Source organism: Nomascus leucogenys, chromosome 17 (assembly GCF_006542625.1).
Source record: "Nomascus leucogenys isolate Asia chromosome 17, Asia_NLE_v1, whole genome shotgun sequence".
Taxonomy (NCBI): domain Eukaryota; kingdom Metazoa; phylum Chordata; class Mammalia; order Primates; family Hylobatidae; genus Nomascus; species Nomascus leucogenys.
The window spans coordinates 88,433,177-88,453,304 of record NC_044397.1 but is presented as its reverse complement, the minus strand read 5'-3'; the positions used below and the strand labels follow the sequence as shown (position 1 = coordinate 88,453,304).

The 20,128-nt window shown below is 55.8% G+C and overlaps 1 protein-coding gene across 4 annotated transcripts; it reads left to right on the top strand.

The window, feature by feature from the left end:
* The first annotated feature begins 389 nt into the window (after positions 1-389).
* Positions 390-20,048, top strand: ERCC2 (ERCC excision repair 2, TFIIH core complex helicase subunit). Of its 4 annotated transcripts, none has more exons than XR_004026466.1 (23): positions 390-451; positions 754-853; positions 1,842-1,919; positions 1,996-2,058; positions 2,246-2,359; positions 6,164-6,280; positions 6,368-6,484; positions 6,765-6,888; positions 6,981-7,077; positions 7,192-7,325; positions 7,400-7,568; positions 9,740-9,858; positions 13,876-13,945; positions 14,032-14,101; positions 14,206-14,307; positions 15,868-15,931; positions 16,747-16,868; positions 18,290-18,386; positions 18,468-18,540; positions 18,791-18,861; positions 18,958-19,101; positions 19,265-19,408; positions 19,915-20,042. XR_004026466.1 is itself a non-coding variant. In XM_030796666.1 (23 exons), exons 1-23 carry the CDS (start codon positions 447-449, stop codon positions 20,005-20,007), a joined length of 2,283 nt encoding a protein of 760 aa, XP_030652526.1. In that variant the 5' UTR covers positions 390-446; the 3' UTR covers positions 20,008-20,048. The 4 variants fall into 4 exon arrangements, 3 of the variants coding, with proteins under 3 accessions (XP_030652526.1, XP_030652527.1, XP_030652528.1); XM_030796666.1 differs by having other exon boundaries at positions 18,290-18,382; positions 19,915-20,048; XM_030796667.1 differs by lacking the exon at positions 2,246-2,359 and having other exon boundaries at positions 18,290-18,382; positions 19,915-20,048.
* Positions 20,049-20,128: the final 80 nt, after the last annotated feature.

The window sequence follows — 20,128 nt, the reverse complement described above, 5'->3', positions numbered from 1 at the left end:
GATGAGCCACTGTAAGATTTTTTTTTTTTTTTTTTTTTTTGAGACGAGTTGGAGGGGCGAGGGTTCTCGCTATCTTGCTCAAGCTGATCTCGAACTCCTGGGTTCGATCAATACTCAGACAACCTTGGCAGGCGCAGGAGGACCAAATACAAGGGAATGAGATCGAGTCTCTCGGCTCTCTCCCTTCCATATTTTCTTTTTGATTGGCCCTCCACGATCCTCAGTGACGCCTCTCGCACCGCCTCTCCCGAGAGTCAGCAGCCCTCGCTTTTCCGTGCGCACGCGCAGTATCCCTATTGGCTCTGCCCTGGCGGAATGACGGGCAGGTCAGCCAATGGTCTCGTAATGTAGGTGGAGCGAGCCCTCGAGGATGTCCACGACCCGGGCTCTCGCTGAATATTCATGAGGGAGGCGGGTCGACGCCGCTGAACAGTCCGGCCGGCGCCATGAAGTGAGCAGGGGGCTGGGGGTCGCGGCTTGGTAGCGGGTGCGGGGGGTCTTGAAGATGGGGTCTTTGGGGGGCGCGCCTGGGTCCCCAGGGGGGCGAGGGGAGGCTGAAGGGGTGGGGCGGGGGCAGCCGCAGGGAGCAGCGGTGATAGCGAGGAGACACTGAGGGGGCCTCGAGGCTCCTGAGGACCTGAGGGTTACTGGGGGCGCCGGGCAGGTCACCCTTTTGGGCCCGACAACCGGGCAGTGTGGAGGCGGGAGAGGGGCTGAGGGGACGGGAACTGACCCAGCAGCCCCTGCCGCCAGGCTCAACGTGGACGGGCTCCTGGTCTACTTCCCGTACGACTACATCTACCCCGAGCAGTTTTCCTACATGCGGGAGCTCAAACGCACGCTGGACGCCAAGGTGGGTGGCCGGTGGGCCCGACCCGCCCACCCGACCGGTGGGGCTGCCACGCCTGGGCCTAAGACAGATTGCAGGACGTCTGGATTTTAGAAGTCCGAGGTCCTTGGGAATCCAGGACCCCATAATCTTCCGTTATCTAAAATAATAATGGTGAATAGGCTGGGCGCGGTGGCTCGCGCCTGTAATCCCAGCGCTTTGGGAGGCCGAGGCGGGCGGATCACTTGAGGTCAGGAGTTGGAGACCAGCCTGGCCAACATGGTGAAACCCCGTCTGTACTAAAAATACAAAAGTTAGCCAGGTGTGGTGGCGGGCGCCTGTAATCCCAGCTACTCGGGAGGCTGAGGCAGGAGAATCGCTTGAGGCCAGGAGTTGGAGGCTGCAGTGAGCCATGATTGTGCCACTGCATTCCAGCCTGGGCAACAGAGTGAGACCTGTCTCTTAAAAAAGAAGGGAGAAAAGTTCACTATATATCAGCTACTGTGCTAAATATTTAACCTGAAACTTCTCACTAATCCTCACAGTCGTGTTATGAGGAAGGTTTTATTATTAGGCCCATTTTATTTTATTTATTTATTTTTGAGATTGAATTACAGGTGCAAGCCACCACATCTGGCTAATTTTTTGTATTTTTAGTAGAGACGGGGTTTCACCTTGTTGGCCCAGCTGGTCTCGAACTTCTGACCTCAGGTGATCCACCTGCCTCGGCCTCCCAAAGTGCTGGGATTACAGGTGTGAGCCACCACGCCTGGCCTTAGGCCCATTTTAGAGATAGGGATACTGAGGTCCGGGGAGGTGAAGGTACTTGCCTAAGACCACTCAACAAGGAGGAGGCAGAAGTGAGGTTCAAACCCACTGCCCAATCTTAACTGCTGCTGTGTTATCCTGCTGTTCTGAGTTGGTGGCGTTGGGGGTTGGGGAGAGTCCCCAGAGTTTGTGTGCCCAAGGTTCTGAGACCCTGTGTGTTGCCCCTCTGGTCCCCAACATGCAGGGTCATGGAGTCCTGGAGATGCCCTCAGGCACTGGGAAGACAGTGTCCCTGTTGGCCCTGATCATGGCATACCAGCGGGTGAGTGATGCGCTGAACCCGTAAAGGCAGACAAAGGAAGGGGTGGACAGGGACTGAGTCTGCTTGTTATCTGCAGGCATATCCGCTGGAGGTGACCAAACTCATCTACTGCTCAAGAACTGTGCCGGAGATTGAGAAGGTGAGCCAGGACTCATCCTGGTGCTCCAGCCCCACTGTTCCTAGGCCCCATTGGTCCCCCTGGTGGTGGCCGTCACCAGCTTTTGGGGGTGTTTGGGAAGCTGGGGAAGAGGCTGGGACTTGGCAGGGCAGGGGTTTGTGCCTCCAATGAACACAAGCTCCCCCTGCCCCCCCCAACTTTGGAGTAGGTGATCGAAGAGCTTCGAAAGTTGCTCAACTTCTATGAGAAGCAGGAGGGCGAGAAGCTGCCATTTCTGGGGCTGGCTCTGAGCTCCCGCAAAAACTTGTGTATTCACCCTGAGGTGAGCACCCGTTCCTTCTCCTTGCCCTTAGCCCAGAGGTAGAGGAAACTCTTTATCCAACCACAAGTCCTGGATCCCCAGGCCGGATCTCTTGCAAAGGCATGCAGTGGCTGCACACAGAATTCCTATCTTAGTGGTCAAATTCTCATTCATCGTGGCCCAGGCAAGCACACTTCCTCCAGGGAGTCTTCGAATTCTACCCAGGCCTGGGAGAGGTTAAAAAGGCAGCTCTTAGAGTCTCTGGCAGGCCTGGTTTCCTGGCTCTGAAACTTACTAGCCGGGTATTTATGGAGAGACATTTTCTGCCACCTGGGCCTGAGTCTCCCTTTCTGTAAAATGGAGATGATTATGCACCTGCCTCATAAGGTTGTTGATGATAAAATTGGGTGAAATGTTGCAGCCGATGCCCTTAGCATGTACAAAGAGCTAAAAGAATGTTAGAAATTCTCATGATAGGCCAGGTGCGGTGGTTCACGCCTGTAGTCCCAGCACTTTGGGAGTCTGAGGTGGGCAGATCATTTGAGGCAGTTTGAGACCATCCTGGCCAACACGGCAAAACCCCATTTCTACTAAAAATACAAAAATTAGCCGGGGGTGGTGGTGCCACCATAATGTTGGTGCCATAATGTTGGTAATGCCAATCGCTTGTACCCAGGAGGCAGAGGTCACACCACTGCACTCCAGCCTGGGTGACAGAGTGAGACTGTCTAAAAAAAAAAAAAAAAAAAGGAAATTGTCGTATTTATATGCATAATAATATATGACAAATACAATATTAGTAGTTATCATTAAATTATGCTATAAAATCATTGTACTTGGCTGGGCGTGGTGGCTTACGCCTATAATCCCAGCACTTTGGGAGGCCAAGGCAGGTGGACACCTGAGGTCGGGAGTTCGAGACCAGCCTGGCCAATATGGAGAAACCCCGTCTCTACTGAAAAAAAATAGAAAAATTAGCTGGGCACATGCCTGTAATCCCAGCTACTTGGGAGGCTGAGACAGGAGAATCACTCGAACCCCTGAGTGGGAGGTTGCAGTGAGCCGAGATCGTGCCACTGCACTCCAGCCTGGGCAACAAGAGTGAAACTCCGTCTCAAAAAAAAAAAAAAAAAAAAAAATTGTACTCACTGTGTGCCAGGCACTGTTCTGAATACTGTACATGTGGTAACTCACAGAATGTATATATGTGTATATATCATACTTACGTATATATGTGTGTGTATATATGTTTTTGTGTGTGTGTATGTGTGTGTGTGTGTGTGTGTGTGTATATATATATATATATTTATTTTTTTTTTTTTTTTTTTTTTTTTTTTTGAGACGGAGTCTCACTCTGTCACCCAGGCTGGAGTGCAGTGGAGTGATCTTGACTCACTGCAAGCTCCACCTCCCGGGTTCAAGCAATTCTCCTACCAGCTACCTGAGTAGCTGGGATTACAGGCACCCCACTACACCCGGCTAATTTATGTGTTTTTAGTAGAAACAGTGTTTCACCATGTTGGTTAGGCTGGTCTCTAACTCCCGACCTTATGATCCGCCCACCTCAGCCTCCCAAAGTGCTGGGATTACAGGCATGAGCCATTGTGCCCAGCCTTATTTATTATTATTATTTTTGAGATGCAGTTTCACTCCTGTTGCCCAGGCTGGAGTGCAGTGGCGTGATCTTGGTTCACCACAACCTCCACCTCCCAGGTTCAAGTGATTCTTCTGCCTCAGCTTCCTGAGTAGCTGGGATTACAGGTGCCCACCACCACGCCCGACTAGTTTTTTGTATTTTTAGTAGAGATGGGGTTTCATCATGTTGGCCAGGCTGGTCTCAAACTCCCACGCTGGGCCCACAGACTATATATTATATCACATTATTTGTAAGAATATATGAGAAATAATACATCTGGTGGATGACAAAGAGCACAGGCCTCGGTGACTGATGAAAGGGGAAATGGAGAAGGAAGGGCTGGCTGCCTTGGAGCTTTCCCTTTGGCGTAGGAAAAGGATTTGTTCTTCAGAAAGATAGCCTTAGGTTGTGATGGTGCCTTAGAGGGTACAGAGCAGGTCAGGGGTGAGGGGAGTCCCAGACTGTGCGGAACCTCCTTTGATTCTTAGGCCCTGCCAGGGTTCCATGTGTTTTGGCATTTCCAAGGATGAAGTAGTTATCCTCAACCTATATACTAAAGATTTTTCAAGGCTTATTGTTTTAAAATATTAGTTTTGGGCCAGGTGCGGTGGCTCACGCCTGTAATCCCAGCACTTTGGGAGGCCGAGGCCGGTGGATCACCTGAGATCAGGAGTTCGAGACCAGCTTGATCAACATGGAGAAATTCTGTCTCTACTAAAAAGACAAAATTAGCTGGGTGTGGTGGCACATGTCTGTAATCCCAGCTACTCGGGAGGCTGAGACAGGAGAATCGCTTGAACCTGGGAGGCGGAGGTTGTGTGAACCGAGATTGTGCCCTTGCACTCCAGCCTGGGCAACAGAGCAAGACTCTGTTTCAAAAAATAATAAAAAATAAAATAAAGTATTAGTTTTGGCTGGCTGGGCGTGGTGGCTCAGCCTGTAATCCCAGCACTTTGGGAGGCTGAGGTGGGAGGATTGCTTGAGACCAGGAGTTTGAGACCAGCCTGGGCAACGTAGCAAGACCTCATCTTGACTAAGAAGACAAAAATTAGCCAGGTATGGTGGTACACACCTGTGGCCTCAGCTACTCGGGAGGCTGAGGAGGGGAAGGATCACTTGAGCCTGGGACGTCAAGGATGTAGTGAGCCGTGAGTGTGCCACTGCATTCTAGCCTGAGTAGCAGAGGGACTTGTCTCCAAAAATATGTATGTATAACTTGTAAGAATGTAACAATTTTGCTACTTTTTTTGAGAGGGAGTCTCTGTGGCCCAGGATGGAGTACAGTGGCGTGATCTCAGCTCACTGCAACCTCTGCCTCCTGGGTTCAAGGGATTCTCCTGCCTCAGCCTCCTGAGTAGCTGGGATTTCAGGTGTGCACCACCACACCTGGCTCATTTTTTTTTTTTTTTTTTTTTTTTTTTGAGACGGAGTCTTTCTCTGTCCCCCAGGCTGGAGTGCAGTGGCACGATCTCGGCTCACTGCAAGCTCCGCCTCCCGGGTTCACGCCATTCTCCTGCCTCAGCCTCCTGAGTAGCTAGGACTACAGGCGCCCGCCAACACGCCCGGCTAATTTTTTGTAATTTTAGTAGAGACGGGGTTTCACCGTGTTAGCCAGGATGGTCTCGATCTCCTGACCTCATGATCCGCCCGCCTCGGCCTCCCAAAGTGCTGGGATTACAGGCTTGAGCCACCGTGCCCGGCCTTCATTTTTGTATTTTTATTTTTATTTATTTTTTTGAGATGGAGTCTCGCTCTGTCGCCCAGGCTGGAGTGCTGTGGCGAGATCTCTGCTCACTGCAACCTCCGCCTCCCGGGTACAAGTGATTCTTCTGCCTCAGCCTCCTGAGTAACTGGAATTACAGGCATGTGCCACCACGCCTGGCTAATGTATTTTTAGTGGAGACAGGGTTTCACCATGTTGGCCAGGCTGTTCTCGAACTCCTGACCTCGTGATCTCCCCACCTCGGCCTCACAAAGTGCTGGGATTACAGGTGTGAGCCACCACGCCCAGCCCAACTTTACTACTCTCGTATCCCTGCATTAAATTCCCACGTGTCTTAAGGAATAATGCAACAGACTGAGGTTCAAGTTGTCTAAAACCCCAGCCAGCTGGGAGGTGTGGAGACCTGGGTTTGAAGAGTGGTTGGGTTTCCACCCTGTCTGGGTGCTAAGATGCCCCACACCCCCAGGTGACACCCCTGCGCTTTGGGAAAGACGTCGACGGGAAATGCCACAGCCTCACAGCCTCCTATGTGCGGGCGCAGTACCAGCATGACACCAGCCTGCCCCACTGCCGCTTCTATGAGGTTCCTGGAGGGCAGGACTGAGGGAGGGAGGCAGGATGGGTCACCTGAGGCTGGCAGCCTCTCTGACCCCTGGCACTCTTGTCCCAGGAATTTGACGCCCATGGGCGCGAGGTGCCCCTCCCCGCTGGCATCTACAACCTGGATGACCTGAAGGCCCTGGGGCGGCACCAGGGCTGGTGCCCATACTTCCTTGCTCGATACTCAGTGAGGAGGCTGGTGGGGTGGGCAGAGGGGCGAGTGTAAGGGTGTGGGCTGCCCGCCTGTCTCCTGTCTGCCCGTGTCTGTTGCTTGCTGTGAGTCTGCCTGTCTGCATCTCCCTGTTGGTGGGTGCCCATGTCTGTCAGTCTGTCTCTATCCATCTGCTCATACTTCTGCCTGGCCTGTGTCTGCCTCTGCAGGCCTGTGTGGGAGTGACGTGCCAGTGTGGCCAGGGGTAGGGGTTGGGGTGGCAGGGCCCTGGTAACCCTGCTCCCCGCCCCCCCAGATCCTGCATGCCAATGTGGTGGTTTATAGCTACCACTACCTCCTGGACCCCAAGATTGCAGACCTGGTGTCCAAGGAACTGGCCCGCAAGGCCGTCGTGGTCTTCGACGAGGCCCACAACATTGGTGAGGGGGGCGCCAGGGGCCAAAGGGACGCCAGCCCCTCTGAGTGAGGCCCCTGCAGGCCTGCCTGAGCTGGCTCTCTCCCCCTTCTCCAGACAACGTCTGCATCGACTCCATGAGCGTCAACCTCACCCGCCGGACCCTTGACCGGTGCCAGGGCAACCTGGAGACCCTGCAGAAGACGGTGCTCAGGTGGGGCTGGGGACGGCTGGCGGTGGTGCCCGCCCTGCCCCTGGGACCCTGGCCTCTGTCTGACTTGTCCCCAGGGTTGCCAGCCCATCCCAGCCCCAGCTGATCTCCCCGCAGGATCAAAGAGACAGACGAGCAGCGCCTGCGGGACGAGTACCGGCGTCTGGTGGAGGGGCTGCGGGAGGCCAGCGCCGCCCGGGAGACCGACGCCCACCTGGCCAACCCCGTGCTGCCCGACGAAGTGCTGCAGGGTGAGCCCCCACCCCCGGCTGCCCCCTAGTCCCTTTCCCGCCTCCCAGTGGCCGCTGATAGCGTCTCCTCGCAGAGGCGGTGCCTGGCTCCATCCGCACGGCCGAGCATTTCCTGGGCTTCCTGCGGCGGCTGCTGGAGTATGTGAAGTGGCGGCTGCGTGTGCAGCATGTGGTGCAGGAGAGCCCGCCTGCCTTCCTGAGCGGCCTGGCCCAGCGCGTGTGCATCCAGCGCAAGCCCCTCAGGTGCGGCCCCAGACAGCGCGGGGGGTGGGGGCTCGGCAGGTCCCGGTTATGCAGAGCCATGTCCTCCACGCCTGTAGCCCCGGGTCACCATTGCAGCGTCAGGAGTGAGTGAGCTGGACGAGGCACGTGGGACCCTGTCTGTTCTAACCTGGCAGGTCCGGGGGCAAGGTTGGAGCTGATCCTGGGTTCCTGCGTTGGGCAGGGGCCTGGCAGGCAACACCTGGCTGGACTGGAGAATCTACCCCACCCAAGAGAGAGTAGTGGGAGCACCATTTACAGAGAGGCGGGCTGGGGAAGGAGCCAAGGAGGGTGGGAGGTGAGAGCTGGGAGCTAAGCCAGGCCACAGCGGCAGGGAGGGAGTGTGTTGAGAACCAACTGGTGAGGGCCTGGACAGGGTCTCCCGCTGGGAGCAGAAACCAGAACCTGGGCCTCGCAGGCTGGGAGCTGGGGGAGGAGGCCCCGGCCCATGTCTCTTCCCACCGATGCCTCTAATCTTCCAAACCTGAGGGCAGGGACGTCCCCATGGAGCAGTCTGGGCACATTTTGGGGGAGTCAGTCTTTTGAGGCACTGGGCAGGCAGAGAATGACCAAGGGATACGAGGGGGCTTTTCCTTTGGGTAAGTCACGGGTCTTCTCTGAACTGCAGTTTCCTCCTTTGTAAAATGGCCAAGAAGTCGGATCTTTACTTCACAGGGTTCTATGGTGGTTAATGAGAGAGCAGTGAAGCCAATCACCTACCCTGCCCTGAGCACTAAGGAGGAGCTAAGCCCTTTATGTTCCTTACCTCAGTTGCACCCCCAGTACAGCATCCCCACCCTGCAAATGAGGACGCTGGGACTCCCAGAGGGGAAGCTTTTGCCCGGAGCCACACAGCACTGTGCCCGGTAGTTGGGGCTTGAAGCCAGGCCTATGGGCTCCAAAGGCCCTGGCTGCCCTGCCTCTGTGGGTGAGGCCACCTTCCGTGTGGGTTTGCCCATCTTCCCCAGGATTGGAGACTTGTGAGGGCAAAGAGGGGATCTCAATCACTCAACACACATTCCCCAAGTGCCTGCTCCATGCTGGGGACACAGCCGTAGAGGCTGCATGGCCCAGTGGAGGGGACAGACTCATCCCCAGCTAGCGACCAGCCAGGGTAGGCCTAGCCTGGGGTTAGAGGAGCCAGGCTGGGAGGGCTGAAGTGTGGGAGGCAGGTTTGCAAGTGTGACTGCCCACCTGGCTTCAAAGCTAGCTGCTCCATGACCTGTCCCTGAGGCTGAGAGCCTCAGCCCTGCCTGTGTGGGATTGTGGCCTAGTGACCCTGCACATGAGTGAGTGTGTGGATGCAGTATCCGTGGGACTCTGTGGGATGTGGGTAACGACTGCATTCCTCTGTGAGTCCATGGGGTTCCAACACTGTGTGTGTCCCCACAGGTGCGTGAGAGGCAGTGGGAGAGGTTCTGGGTGTGAATGGGTGACCATGTGGCCATGCAGGATTAATGCCATGACTGGGGGTTCTGGGTGTGATTGTGCGTCTCCTGTTTTGATCAGAACCCACTTAGGGCCGGGTGCAGTGGCTCGCACCTGTCATCCCAGCACTTTGGGAGGCCGAGGCAGGTGGATCACGAGGTCAGAAGTTCGAGACCAGCCTGGTCAACATAGTGAAACCCCATCTCTACTAAAAGTACAAAAATTAGCTGAGTGTGGTTGTGGGCACCTGTAATCCCAGCTACTTGTGAGGCTGAGGCAGGAGAATCATTTGAACCCAGGAGGCGGAGGTTGCAGTGAGCCGAGATGGCGCCAGTGCTGTCTAGCCTGGATGACAGGGCAAGACTCCATCTGAAAAAAAAAAAAAAAAAAAAAGAAAAAAAACCCACTTAGGAGGTCGTGCTAGCAGGTGTGACAAGTGACCACATGACTCTGGAGTGTCTGATTATTGCTCTGTCTGTGCCATTATATGGCAGTGGCTGTTTGTGACATGCAGGTGTACAGTGTGGGGGTGTTCCAAAACAGGCCCAGTGCCCACCCTCACCAAGTGACCATTGTCTGGGGAGACAGGCACATGACCATGATGGCAGAGGAGTGCCCACTATCTGGGGAGACAGGCACGTGACCGCCATGATGGCGGAGGCAGGGTTGCTGGTCTTATTCATGTTTCCATCTGCCCCCCTGACCCCATCTCTCCTCCCCACCAGATTCTGTGCTGAACGCCTCCGGTCCCTGCTGCACACTCTGGAGATCACCGACCTTGCTGACTTCTCCCCGCTCACCCTCCTTGCTAACTTTGCCACCCTTGTCAGCACCTACGCCAAAGGTAAGCTCACCTTTTCCTGTCCCTGCTGGGCCTCCTAGCAGCTGGAATCAGGGTCCCAGCAGAGTCTAGAGGGTTGTTGGCAGGAACTTGGACACACAGGGCTTGGCGGGGCATGGCTTGGAAGTGTGGGCTCTATTTTGAAGGTAGTGGGGAGCCATAGATAGTTCTTGAGTAAGCCTCGTGCTCAGATTTATATTTTCACAGACTTCCTCGGGCTGCAGAGTGGAGAAGGATGGCATGGGCAGTGGTAAGGGATGAGGCCAGAGAAATTCTATGGGGTCAGCTCACATTAGAGGGCACGGTAATGAGTTGATCTTTGTGCTCCTGAGGGCACTGGGGAGCCATGGCAGGTTCTAGCAAGCAAGGTGCCAGGTCAGATTTGTGCTTTTTTTTTTTTTTTTGACGGAGTCTTGCTCTGTTGCCAGGCTGGAGTGCAGTGGTGTGATCTTGGCTCACTGCAGCCTCCGCCTCCTGGGTTCAAGCAATTCTCCTGCCTCAGCCTCCCGAGTATCTGGGACTACAGGCGCGTGCCACTACGCCCAGCTAATTTTTGTATTTTTAGTAGAGATGGGGTTTCACCATGTTGGCCAGGATGGTCTCGATCTCCTGACCTCATGATCCACCAGCCTCGGCCTTCCAAAGTGTCGGGATTACAGGCGTGAGCCACCGTGCCCGGCCCAGATTTGTGTTTTGGAAAGATTTCTTCTGGGTGCCGGACGTGGTGGCTCATGCCTGTAATCCCAGCACTTTGGGACAGTGAGGCAGGCAGATTACCTGAGGTCAGGAGTTCGAGACCGGCCTGGTGAACATGGCAAAACCCTGTCTTTACTAAAAATACAAAAATTAGCCGGGGCCGGACATGGTGGCTCACGCCCATAATCCCAGCAGTTTGGGGGGCTGAGGTGGGCAGATCACTTGAGGTCAGGAGTTTGAGATCAGCCTGACCAACATGGTAAAACCTTGTCTCTGCTAAAAATACAACAATTTGCCAGGCGTGGTGGCAGGCCCCTGTAATCCCAGCTACTTGAGAGGCTGAGGCAGGAGAATTGCTTGAGCCCAGGAGGCAGAGGTTACAGTGAGCCAAGATTGTGGCACTGCACTCCAGCCTGGGCGACAGAGCAAGACTTCGTCTCAAAAAAAAAAAAAAGGCCGGGCTTGGTGGTTTAACGCCTGTAATCCCAGTATTTTGGGAGGCTGAGGCAGGCGGATCGCGAGGTCAGGAGATTGAGGCCATCCTGGCTAACACGGTGAAACCCCGTCTCTACTAAAAATACAAAAAATTAGCTGGGCGTGGTGGCGGGTGCCTGTAGTCCCAGCTACTCAGGAGGCTGAGGCAGGAAAATGGCGTGAACCCAGGAGGCAGAGCTTGCAGTGAGCCGAGATCGTGCCACTGCACTCCAGCCTGGGTGACAGAACAAAGACTCTGTCTCAAAAAGAAAAAAAAAAAATAGGCCTGACGTAGTGGCTCATGTCTGTAATCCCAGCACTTTGGGAGGCCAAGGTGGGTGGATCACCTGAGGTCAGGAGTTCGAGACCAGCCTGACCAATGTGGTGAAACCCCGTCTCTACCAAAAATACAAAAATTAGCTGGACGTGGTGGTGTGCACCTGTAGTTCCAACTACTCAGGAGGCTGAGGCAGGAGAATTGCTTGAACCTGGGAGGCAGAGGTTGCAGTGAGCCGAGATCACACCAGCTGCACTCCAGGCAGGGACCTGAGCAGGAGGGGAGGGGCCTTGGCCAGGATGTGGCCATGGGGAGACAGAAAGGTATGGTTTGGAGAGAGATGTGGGAGGTAGAGGCTGGGATGTGGGGAGCATGGTGCCTGGGTTTTGGGACCAGGGACAAGAGGAGTAGAGGCTGATGTTCAGATTTTCAGGTTGCGAGAGAGGGGCATCATTCTGGAGGCTTTATGGGCCAGTGTTCCCTCGCCATCCTCAGCATGAAGCTGACCAGGGGCTCAGTCTGCCTCCTGGGGGTTTCTCCTGTACTCAGGAAACCAGATCGGGCCTCGTGTCCTGCTGCAGGGCCTGACAGGAGGATGGAGATCTGGGCCCCTGCCCTGGGGCTGGGTAGCGAGGCCTGCTGGCTGCTGCTTCTGCCTCTGTTTCTCTGTCCTGCCCCATCTTCCATCCCTGCCTTTGTCGTTCTCTACCCGCTATTTCCCATCGGCCAACACCTCATGTTCTTTCACCTGGATTATCCTTCCTCATCTTCCTCATCCGCCAACCGCCTCCCCCTCATCCTTAGGTTCTCAGCTTAGTAGAGATGTCTCCTCCTCCAGGAAGCCCTCCCTGACCCTCTGGGCACCTCTGTCCCAGCACTGCCTACTCTCAATCATCACTATCTGAGGACAAGTCTGTCTCCTACTGGACTGTGAACCCATGCAAGCAGGGGCAAGGCTGGCTAGGTCACCACTGTGTCCCCAGCACAGAGGACTTGATTTTTTTTCACTGTGTGAAACTGAATATATAAATTCATTCATTCATTTATTTCTTCAACAAACAGGCCAGGCTCAGCACTGTGGAAGCAGCAGGAACCAAAAAAGATCTCATCCCTAATCCCCCAGAACTTATATTCCAGACGGGAAAACCAGTAGCAAAGATGCAGCCAAATAAACAAGGAAATAATTCCAGAAAGTGACAGTTATCATGAAAAAAAAAATACGTTATTGTGTTGGAATATGTCTGCGTAGAAAAGGTGGTGGGGGAGGGCCTCTCTGAGGGGCTGACTTTTTTTTTTTTTTTTTAAGACGGAGTCGCTCTGTCACCCAGGCTGGAGTGCAGTGGCGCAATCTCGGCTCACTGCAAGCTCCGCCTCCCGGGTTCACGCCATTCTCCTGCCTCAGCCTCTCCGAGTAGCTGGGACTACAGGCGCCCGCCACCACGCCCGGCTAATTTTTTTTGTATTTTTAGTAGAGACGGGGTTTCACCATGGTCTCGATCTCCTGACCTCGTGATCCGCCCGCCTCGGCCTCCCAAAGTGCTGGGATTACAAGCGTGAGCCACCGTGCCCAGCCGGGGCTGACTTTTGAGCAGTCTCAGATGACCAAATGGAGCCGCCTTGGGAGGTTTTCCAGGCCGCATGGGACCAGCAAGTATAAAGGCCCTGGGGGCACTGAGCCTGCTGATTTTTGAAGGTCAGGCACCAGGCCACTGGAGGCATGAAGGGGCCATGGGAGGCTTCTGGGGGCGGGGAGGTGACATGCCAGACTCAGGTTTCCATAGGGTCCCTCTGGCTGCCGTGAAGGGAGCAGGGGATGATGGGTCCAGGCAGGAGGTGATGGTGGCTGGCCCCGCGTGGGGTCGGGGGCAGTGGTCGGATTGCAGGTAGGTTTTGGAGGCAGAGCTGCCTGGCTTTGCTGATAGCTTAGGTAGAAAGGTCGTGGGAAGCCAGGCACAGTGGCTCATACTTGTAATCCCGGCACTTTGGGAGCCTGAGGCGGGCAGATCACTGGAGGTCCCCCATCTCTACTAAAAATACAGAAATTAGCTGGGTGTGTTGTAGGGGGGTGTATCTGTAATCCCAGCTACTCAAGAGGCTGAGGCAGGAGAATCAATCACTTGAACCCAGGAGGCGGAGCTTGCAGTGCGCTGAGATCGTGCCACTGTACTCTAGCCTGGGCGACAGAGCGAGACTCCATCTCAAAAAAACAAAAACAAGAAAAGGTCGTGGGAGAAAGCTTGAGGCTCTGGCTCCTGGCTTTGGCGTGGGTGCTGGGTGGCCCCTGCAGTGCTGGGAGAGTGAGCAGTGGGCAGGGCTGTGGTGCTCTCTACTTGGGATCCTTCATGAAAGTTTGCACAGGTATGGGCCGTGTGGAGAAGCGGACAGGTTGGGGTGTATTTTGAACTCAGATGCCTGGTTTGGGGCTTAAGCAGCTCATGTTTGGTCGCATTCACTCCCGGGCAGTACAGGGTGGAGATTGGGGTGAAGCGAGGGAGTGGGAGAGGGAATGACTGAGTGGGTGCAGCTGTGGCTGTAGTGGGGGAATCTCACCCCTCCTTGCCTGCCCTCTGCAGGCTTCACCATCATCATTGAGCCCTTTGATGACAGAACCCCGACCATTGCCAACCCCATCCTGCACTTCAGGTGGGACCCTGCCCGGTGAGGGTGTGAATGCACTGTGGGTCGGGGGCCCAGCCCCCTGGGCCCTCACTGCCCTCATCTCTCTCCAGCTGCATGGACGCCTCGCTGGCCATCAAACCCGTATTCGAGCGTTTCCAGTCTGTCATCATCACGTCTGGGGTGAGGACCCTTCCCCTGTCCCCTCCTAGTCCCTGGCCTCCCTCCATGGGCCTCCTGGTCCCTGCCCAGTCCTGCTGAGATCCCTCCCACTGTCCCCCCTACAGACGCTGTCCCCGCTGGACATCTACCCCAAGATCCTGGACTTCCACCCTGTCACCATGGCAACCTTCACCATGACGCTGGCACGGGTCTGCCTCTGCCCTATGGTGAGTGGGAGAGGCTAGGGCTGGGGCTGGGAGGGGAGATGGGGGCAAGGGGCCGCCCTCCTTCCTTGGCTTTCCCCACTGCTCAGGCAGGGGAGAGCTTTACAGCGAAGAGGCTGGGTTCGGGATTCAGACAGACTTAGGCTTGATTCTGCTTCTGTGTGGGCTCGACTCTCAAGCCTCAGTTTTCTCATCTGTGAAATGGGAATGTATCCTCCCCAATCTCCCAGGGTGGTTGAGAGGATTGAGAGAGAGAACTGGGGTAAAACACTTAGGTCGCCCAGGGCCTGGCACAGGTAGGCGTTTAGTCAGCATCTTAGTTAACATCTTGCCGGTATGTGGTCTGGCTGTGACCCGGGTAAGTGAGCCTTCCTCTCCGTCTCCGTCTCTGTAACACGTACATGTCAGCATGGGCCCTCAGTCCCTTATCTGAAGTCTGGAGGCTGGATGTGGTTTTTTGTTTTTGTTTTTGTTTTTGTTTGGAGACGGAGTCTTGCTCTGTTGCCCAGGCTAGAGTGCAGTGGCGCGGATCTCAGCTCACTGCAACCTCCGCCTCCTGGATTCAGGTGATTCTCCTGCTTCAGCCTCCTGAGTAGCTGGGATTACAGGCATGTGCCACGATGCCCAGCTAATTTTTGTAATTTTAGTAGAGACGGGGTTTCACCATGTTGGCCAGGCTGGTCTGAAACTCCTGACCTCAAGTCATCTGCCCGCCTGGTTCTCCCAAAGTGCTGGGATTATAGGCGTGAGCCACTGCGTGCGGCCGTTTGTTTTGGAATTCAGAATTTTCCAGCCTTTAGAGACAAGGCATATGCTGTGTGGTGTGTGATGCCCTCAGTGGGATCTGGGCGGCTCCCCGGAGTCAAACTCCTATTTTGGCAGTAAAAGATTTGGAAGCATCACACTGAGGAGTAAGTCAGGCCTCTGGAGAGACTCGGGGCAGGGCAGGTTTTGCTACTTAATGAGTTTGTGCCAAACTTGAAAAAGAAATGTGTTCAGAGCTTTTGGCTTTTGGAGTTGCCTGTCAGAGGTTGTGGACCTGTAATGACCCCTACTGCATGGTGGTTGTGTGGTTGCCAGCTGGTGGGATGCCCACCGGCATGGTGAGGGGTGTTCTTCGGGATCCAGCTGGCCCAGGGCCTGGGGCTGGCTAGAGTGTAGCTGCTGGTGGAGAGTGTGGACAGACTCAGGTCCAGTTCCATCTTTGCCACCCATTTGCTGTGTGACCTTGGGCAGGCAACTCACCTTCTCTGAGCCCAGGTCATTTGTGCAATGCAGATAACAGGGTTGCTGAGGGTTCATTCAATGACATTGCGTTTATAAAATAAGGTTTAGAGCAGACTGGGTGTGGTGGCTCATGCCTGTAATCCCAGCACTTTGGGAGGCCAAGGCAGGATGGTCTCTTGAGGCCAGGTGCTCAAGACCAGCCTGGGCAACATGGTGACACCCTGTCTCTATTTAAAAAAAAAAAAAGCTTAGAACAGCACCAGCAGGTGGTCAGCACTCACACGCTGGAGCAGTTGCTGCTGCCTCACTTATCATGACCTCTGTTGCTCTCTTCAGATCATCGGCCGTGGCAATGACCAGGTGGCCATCAGCTCCAAATTTGAGACCCGGGAGGATATTGGTATGCTGCCAGTGGGGCTGGTTTCTGTGGGTTCCAAGAGGGGAGGTGTATCAGTCAGATGGGCTGAGTCATGCTGTTGTAACAAATATCCCTGGCCTTAGTTGCTCAGCCCAGAGCTTCCTTCTTGCCCGTGGTACACGTCCACTGTGAGCTGGTAGGGGCCTGCCCTATGTCTCCTCACCTGGGAACCTCCACCGCTGGGTGTGTCAGAGGCAGCGTGATGTGACAGGTGGGATCACAATGATCACAGTGAATTGTGCACTGGTTCCTAAGGGTGCTCCCCTGGAAGTGACACATGGCCTTTTTTTCAGACAGAGTCTTGCTCTGTTGCCTAGGCTGGAGTGCAGTGGCATGATCTCGGCTCACTGCAATCTCTGCCTTACGGGTTCAAGCGATTCTCGTGCCTCAGCCTCCTGAGTAGCTGGGATTACAGGTGTCTGCCACCACACCAGGCTAATTTTTGTATTTTTAGTAGAGACGGGGTTTCGCCATGTTGGCCAGGCTGATCTCAAACTCCTGACCTCAGATGATCCACCCGCCTCGGCCTCCCAAAGTGCTGGGATTACAGGTGTGAGCCACAGCGCCCAGCCCCTTCTGCACTCATTTCATTGGCCATGGCAAATCACATAGCCAGGCGCGACTTCAGGAAGTGGCAAGGAGGGTCCTCAAACACGCCCAGGAGGAGGAGGAGGGGGATGTGTGTGAACAGCCTGACAGCCAGCCTCAGTGGGGTTTCCAGAAACTCCTAGTAGTTCTAAGACAGAGAAGGGAGGAGAACCTGGCCAGGAGAGGGCCCAATCTCTGGCCCCTTGCAGCTGTGATCCGGAACTATGGGAACCTCCTGCTGGAGATGTCTGCTGTGGTCCCCGATGGCATCGTGGCCTTCTTCACCAGCTACCAGTACATGGAGAGCACCGTGGCCTCCTGGTATGAGCAGGTACGCCTGGCCACCCCCTCCCTGCACCTGCTCTTCTCAGCCCCTGGCACTGCACCGCTATGTCAGCTTCATTCCTCTTACACTCTGATGGTGACAGGTTTCCTGTGTGACAGGAGGGTGCGTGCAGCATGTAGGAATGGGGTGTAAGCAGCACACACCCCATGCCCCACCCCTAGTACATCAGGCTGAGTACACAGATACAAGCCCCAATGTGGGCCCCTCCCTCAGAGGAGTACCCCGTGGCGGAGTCACCCCCACGTTCTAGGTTCCTTGCTCCTCTGCCGCTCTTTGGGGTTACCCCATCCCTGTGATCCTCCAGCACAGATGGTCTGGTGGGGAGGCCCAGGTAGCAGCTGTGACTCTAGCTGGGTTAGAGGAAGGTTCTAGAGAATTAAGGCTGGACTGAGACTCGGGGCGAGCCTCTCAAGGGTCTGCAGGAGCCCCTTCAGGGAAGCAGGTGGAGGAGGTCGTGGGGCATTCTGGAAACAGGGCTCACCACAGCCAGGCCCTGGATGACCAGCAGGACATGGGTGGCGGGGGGAGGCCACTCTGCACTTTGTGCCTCTGAGCACACTATGGCCAGGCTCTCAGGAGTGGGTGAAAGCACTTTGGGATGAGGTGAGTGAACTTGGCTAATCCAGGTATTGGAATGGCACACATGGGAGGCGGGAACCTCATCCTCACAGCCAGGACCTCGGCCTTGTGCTTCAATAGGCAGCTTCCACACGGCGGGAAAGGTGACCCAGTCCCCACAGCCCAGGTGCCTTTTGTGTCCTACTTAAGACACCTTTGCCTACCCCAAGGTCATGAAGAGAGGCTCCTGTGTTTCCTTCTAGGAGCTTGTGGTTTTAGCTTTCACGTCTAGGTCTATGAGGTACCTCAAATTCATCTTTGTATGTGGTGTGAAGTAGGGGGTCAAGGTTCATTTTCTGGTTCCATTTGGAAATCCACTTGCTCCAGTAAAAGCTCTCCCCACTGAACTGCACAGGTGGCTGTGTGTTTCTGGACTCCCCATTCTGTCCCACTGGTCTGTGTCTGTCCTTGCATTGGCTCCACACTGTCTCTATTGTAGTGTCATATGGGAAGTCTCAGGGCAGCCTCTGATTGGCTCTGCCTGCCTCACAGTCAGCCCCTCCACCAATCGCTGGCAGGGGTTGGGGTGCCCTGATTGGCCACCCCCTTGGGCCACATGCCTGCCCCACTTATCCAGCAGTGATTGGTTCCCCACCCAGATCACTGTTTCCCCAAAGAAGTGAGGTTGGACAATTCCACCCTCCCTCCCCACATCTCAGATGAGCCAGCTGAGGCCCAGAGAAATGGTGATGTGGGAGTCCCCGGAAGAGTTGGATGTAACCAGGATGGCCGTGCTCCGAACCCACCCTCTGCCACCCCCACCCTGACCTCCCTGGGTCCTTCCCCAGGGGATCCTTGAGAACATCCAGAGGAACAAGCTGCTCTTTATTGAGACCCAGGATGGTGCGGAAACCAGTGTCGCCCTGGAGAAGTACCAGGAGGTGGGTATGCGAGGCCAGCGTGGAGGGGGTGGGGGAGGTGGCTCCGAGGAGTGACCCAACTTTCATCTCGGCCTCCCCACCTCAGGCCTGCGAGAACGGCCGCGGGGCCATCCTGCTGTCAGTGGCCCGGGGCAAAGTGTCCGAGGGAATCGACTTTGGTGAGTGGACTGGGCTCTTCCTCCTCAGAGCTCTCTGGAACACCTGCCTGCTCTGCTGTCTGCTCCCGCAGGGGACCACCCACCCACAGCCTAGGCGCACAGAGGGGCCCTCCACTCCCTTCTGTCCCTAGGCACCCAGCGGGAACACACCCTCTCTCCCCCAGACACAGCATCCTGGGGTGCGTGAGGCTGTCCCTGTCCCACCAGCCACATTTGTAACCCCCCTCGCCCCCTCTCCTCTGCCCACCAGTGCACCACTACGGGCGGGCCGTCATCATGTTTGGCGTCCCCTACATCTACACACAGAGCCGCATTCTCAAGGTGAGTAGCTGTGGCTCCCAGGGAGTCCCAAAGTGTTAGGGCCAGGGGAGGGATGGCTCCCCCACCTCCCCAACTTCTCATCCTCCGTATCTGCAGGCGCGGCTGGAATACCTGCGGGACCAGTTCCAGATTCGTGAGAATGACTTTCTTACCTTCGATGCCATGCGCCACGCGGCCCAGTGTGTGGGTCGGGCCATCAGGGGCAAGACGGACTATGGCCTCATGGTCTTTGCCGACAAGGTGCAGGTTCAGGGGTGCCCCTGTGCTCCCATCCCAGGCTCCAAGAACCAGGCTGTTTCCCGTTCATTTCCCAGATGGGGTGGGTCGCAGGGTGGAGAGTGGCCCAGGCTCCCCGAGACTCGGGTCCTGACCTTCTCTCCCTGGCCTGCGCTTCTGCCCACAGCGGTTTGCCCGCGGGGACAAGCAGGGGAAGCTGCCCCGCTGGATCCAGGAGCACCTCACAGATGCCAACCTCAACCTGACTGTGGATGAGGGTGTCCAGGTGGCCAAGTACTTCCTGCGGCAGATGGCACAGCCCTTCCACCGGGTGAGGCCTGCATCCCCCTCCCGGCACCCTCCCAGGCTGAGCTCCTCCTCCAGAAAGGCCCCTTGGATTCTCCCCACTCCCCAACCTCAGCCTGCCTGTCCTCCTGCCCTCAGCAAAGAGAAGTTTATCGTGCATCTACGTGCCAGGCTCTGGGGGGTAGGGGGAGATTCGAGAGGCCACAGATGCCAGCAGGTGGCCCAGGCAAGGTAGGGTGAGAGAAGTTGGGGTGAGGAGGCATTGGGCGTTTTCAGGAGAGACTGTGCTGGCCTGGGGAAAGCCCGTCCTTCTCCGACTCCCTGGCTGGCTCCTCCCTCAGCCCCATCTTATGTTGACAGGGATGGCCCGCTCTGGATTATACTGACATCTCCAAATTCAAACATCCTGTCCCTACTGGCTGTCATGTTGAAGACCCCTAATGCCCATCAGGGGCGGGTGGTCAGGGAAGTGCAGCAGCTGCCTGGGCCCCTGCCCAACAGTGCCCTCCCCCTTTCCTCTGTTCTCTGCAGGAGGATCAGCTGGGCCTGTCCCTGCTCAGCCTGGAGCAGCTAGAATCAGAGGAGACGCTGCAGAGGATAGAGCAGATTGCTCAGCAGCTCTGAGCGGGGCAGGTGGGGCCGTAAACGGTTCCTGGTGACTCCTGTTTCTTGCCTGGCCCTGGGTCCCAGCAGCTCTGAGGCCGCAGCGGGGGTGGTGCTGGAAGGTCTTACGAACTCAGGTAAC